This window comes from Lactuca sativa, chromosome 8, assembly GCF_002870075.4.
Source record: "Lactuca sativa cultivar Salinas chromosome 8, Lsat_Salinas_v11, whole genome shotgun sequence".
Taxonomy (NCBI): Eukaryota; Viridiplantae; Streptophyta; class Magnoliopsida; order Asterales; family Asteraceae; genus Lactuca; species Lactuca sativa.
This window is the reverse complement of record NC_056630.2, coordinates 100,134,827-100,137,835: the sequence shown is the minus strand read 5'-3', so window position 1 is coordinate 100,137,835 and position 3,009 is coordinate 100,134,827. Positions and strand designations below refer to the sequence as shown.

Here is a 3,009-nt window from a genome sequence, read left to right as displayed (position 1 = left end):
ATAACTCCATGAAAAAAAGAAAAAAAAAATACCCTCAGGCACTAGTACTAATCTGTACTTGGACTTTGTATTTAGGAAACAAGGATCAGTACTAATCGCCACGGTGTTTAACGTGATTACATAAAAAATTAACAAGCAAAAGCTAAAGGTGCTCACACTAAGCAATTGACAATTGAGCCATGTGTATTAATATATATATATATATATATATATATATATATATATATATATATATATATATATATATATATATATATATATATATATATATATATATATATATATATATATATATATATATATATATATATATATATATATATATATATATATATATATATATATATATATAAAGGTATAGCATGTTATGATTTCATTGGAGGTCGTGCTTTTGTTCTTGTTCATAATAATGAAAGATTTTGCAACGGACTACTTAATCAGGGGAAATATGTCAATACCATGGTAAAAAATAAAAATAAAAGAACACAAAGAAATTAAGCAACTAGAGGTGCTGTATTACCTAGCTACCTGTACATGATTTCTTTTTCAAGGTGTATGTTTTCTTTATTCAACTGATTTCAGCAATTTATCATGGCGTAAAACCTCAGTTGCATTAACAACACTCCTCATCACATCAACCTGTACCTTAAGAGAAAGAATGTAGTCTAATGCTTCTTTGATGAGGGAGAATTCATCCATGGACTGTCCACCTGGCACAAGTCTTTTAAGCATTTTAGTCTTTTTCTTCACCAATCTTTTTGCAATAATAATAGCTAAATTCGATCGAGGAATTCCCATCATAGCTTTTTTCATTCTTTTACCAGCACTTTCACGACTTGTTTTCAAGATTTTCTTGCATCGAACCCTCTTATGGTAACTCGTGATCATTCTATCTGTGTTCTTCAGTAGCTTCAACTGCGATTCAGGACCTAACATCTTGTCCACAAGTATCATGTCTTTTTCGTTTTTCCTAGCGTCGGAAAGTAGTGCATTACTCCATAAGGTTTCTGTCCTTTTTGCAGAAGCCATGGCAATATCTGCAGAAAGCTTTATTTTCTTCGTTTTCTCCATGATGTTCATATGCTTCTTTGAAGAAACACACATATGAAAACCCTCTATCCATTTGTTCATAAATTCTTTCTTTAGCGAGCTTGAAGATTGCATCCTTAACCTAGAAATTACAACAATACAATTAATAACAACAAACATCATTTTAGTTATACACTGAAAACAATTTACTTCATATATTGAGAGATCGGGGTATATACTCGCAAGAAAAGTAACTAACGCGTTTACAAAATTACATTCTTGAGTCTTTCTTCATAACAAGATAAACATGAAACTTTTGAATTAAAACCTCAAGAAAAAAAGCCAATTCATTAGTATTCAAGTACCTTTAATTCTTCGATTCTTATATTGCATGCAACGCCAAATGCAAGGTATGGTTAATTGCAGTTGCAGAGGGATCCAACAAAAGTGTTAAAATGAAGAAGTTGAGAGATGTATGAGAATGGAGTTGAAGTTAAGGCATTATATATTCAAAATAAATAAAATAAAAGACACTGCACATGGACTCACATGGGTGTTCATGGCCTACATAAAAACCCTAAAAGGAAATAATCGAAGCTATTGAATTTTCACGTGAAATGACAAACTTAATTAATATGTTGATAATCTAATCATGTTTCGTCAATCTTCTTCCCGTTTTGAATAATTGATGACCGTATATTATTTAAAAATAATTGATATGCACTTTTGTGTTAAAATTAGAAGAATTTATATTGTAAATGATCGATGGAATGTTAAACATTTTGTTTAAAAAATTAACTAAAACAAAAGGAAATGTTATTATGAGAATAGATTCTCACGTCAAGTTGTGACATCATTAAACATGTTCATGTGTTTCTTAGTTACCCACATGCCATAATTAAATACCCATGTTTTACTCCATCTATGACTCTAAACTTTTCACTTATATTTATTTGTAAGTGATTTGAGTGGATTAAATCTACTCTAATCTACTTTAATAAATGAAAATGACTTTGCCACATGTCATTCTCTCATAAGATTAGCCACATGTCATTTTTTCATAATTTGAAATATATTTATTTTCCATTTGTCATTACTTTAATTTTCATTTTCAATATATCATTGATTTACTTTCCATAAATTAAACCTACCATCACTATCAAATTTTAAATTTCAAATAAATTTACAGTTTAAACCTTTATGTTTAATATTTTGATATAATTAACCCGTTTAATACACACTAAACTCATAATTTTAATTAATTTATTCTTTGTATATTTTTTTCTCATAATTTTCACTTATTTCAATTTCAAATTCAAATAAAATTTCTATTTAATCGTTCATACTTAACATTTTGTTTTAATCAACCCGTATATTATACGGGTCTCACAACTAGTTTCATATAAAACTAATAAAAATTTCTAATTAGATATTTTAACTTCAAATAACCTATGAAAATTATTTGGGATAAATAAAAAACATAAAGTTATTTACTCGTAAACAAAAGACGCACTCTACTAACCAAATTTATTTTATGAAATTCGTTTATTTAACTATACCTCATGTTTTTAATTTGCAACATCGATTTAGTTTCGCAGATCCACAAACTAACGACCATCTTCTTCCTTAATAAATGAAGATTTTTTGCCACATGCCAATCTCTTAATAGTTTTGACACTTGTCATTTTGTGGTATTTTTGAAATAAATATTATTCACTATGCATATTTTGATTTGTTTCAATTTTTAAAATTAAAGTCATATATTTATATATGTAAAGTATTAAATATCATATATATGATATTAAATTGCAATAAATACGTTTCTTCCTTTCTTATTTTAAAGTTATACATTAAAAGATATTTTCTGTTTACACTTTAATTTAATATTTAATATTTTTTAAATTAACCCGTTTAATACATGAGTCTCACACCTAATAATACACAATATTATAGTATCAATAATTGATACAACTTTTCATA

At 27.1% G+C, this 3,009-nt stretch overlaps 1 protein-coding gene across 1 annotated transcript; it reads right to left on the bottom strand.

The window, feature by feature from the left end:
• Positions 1-427: 427 nt before the first annotated feature.
• Positions 428-1,548, bottom strand: LOC111881723 (transcription factor IBH1-like 1). The gene is made up of 2 exons (XM_023878110.3): positions 1,395-1,548; positions 428-1,171 (listed from the first exon to the last, which is right to left on the bottom strand). The coding sequence occupies exon 2, from the start codon at positions 1,162-1,164 to the stop codon at positions 565-567; it is 600 nt and encodes a 199-aa protein (XP_023733878.1). The 5' UTR covers positions 1,165-1,171; positions 1,395-1,548; the 3' UTR covers positions 428-564.
• Between the last annotated feature and the right edge of the window lie 1,461 nt (positions 1,549-3,009).

What these genes read in the sequence shown, in the direction of transcription:
- LOC111881723 (XM_023878110.3), bottom strand. Translation starts at nt 1,164, where the DNA reads ATGCAATCTTCAAGCTCGCTAAAGAAAGAATTTATGAACAAATGGATA.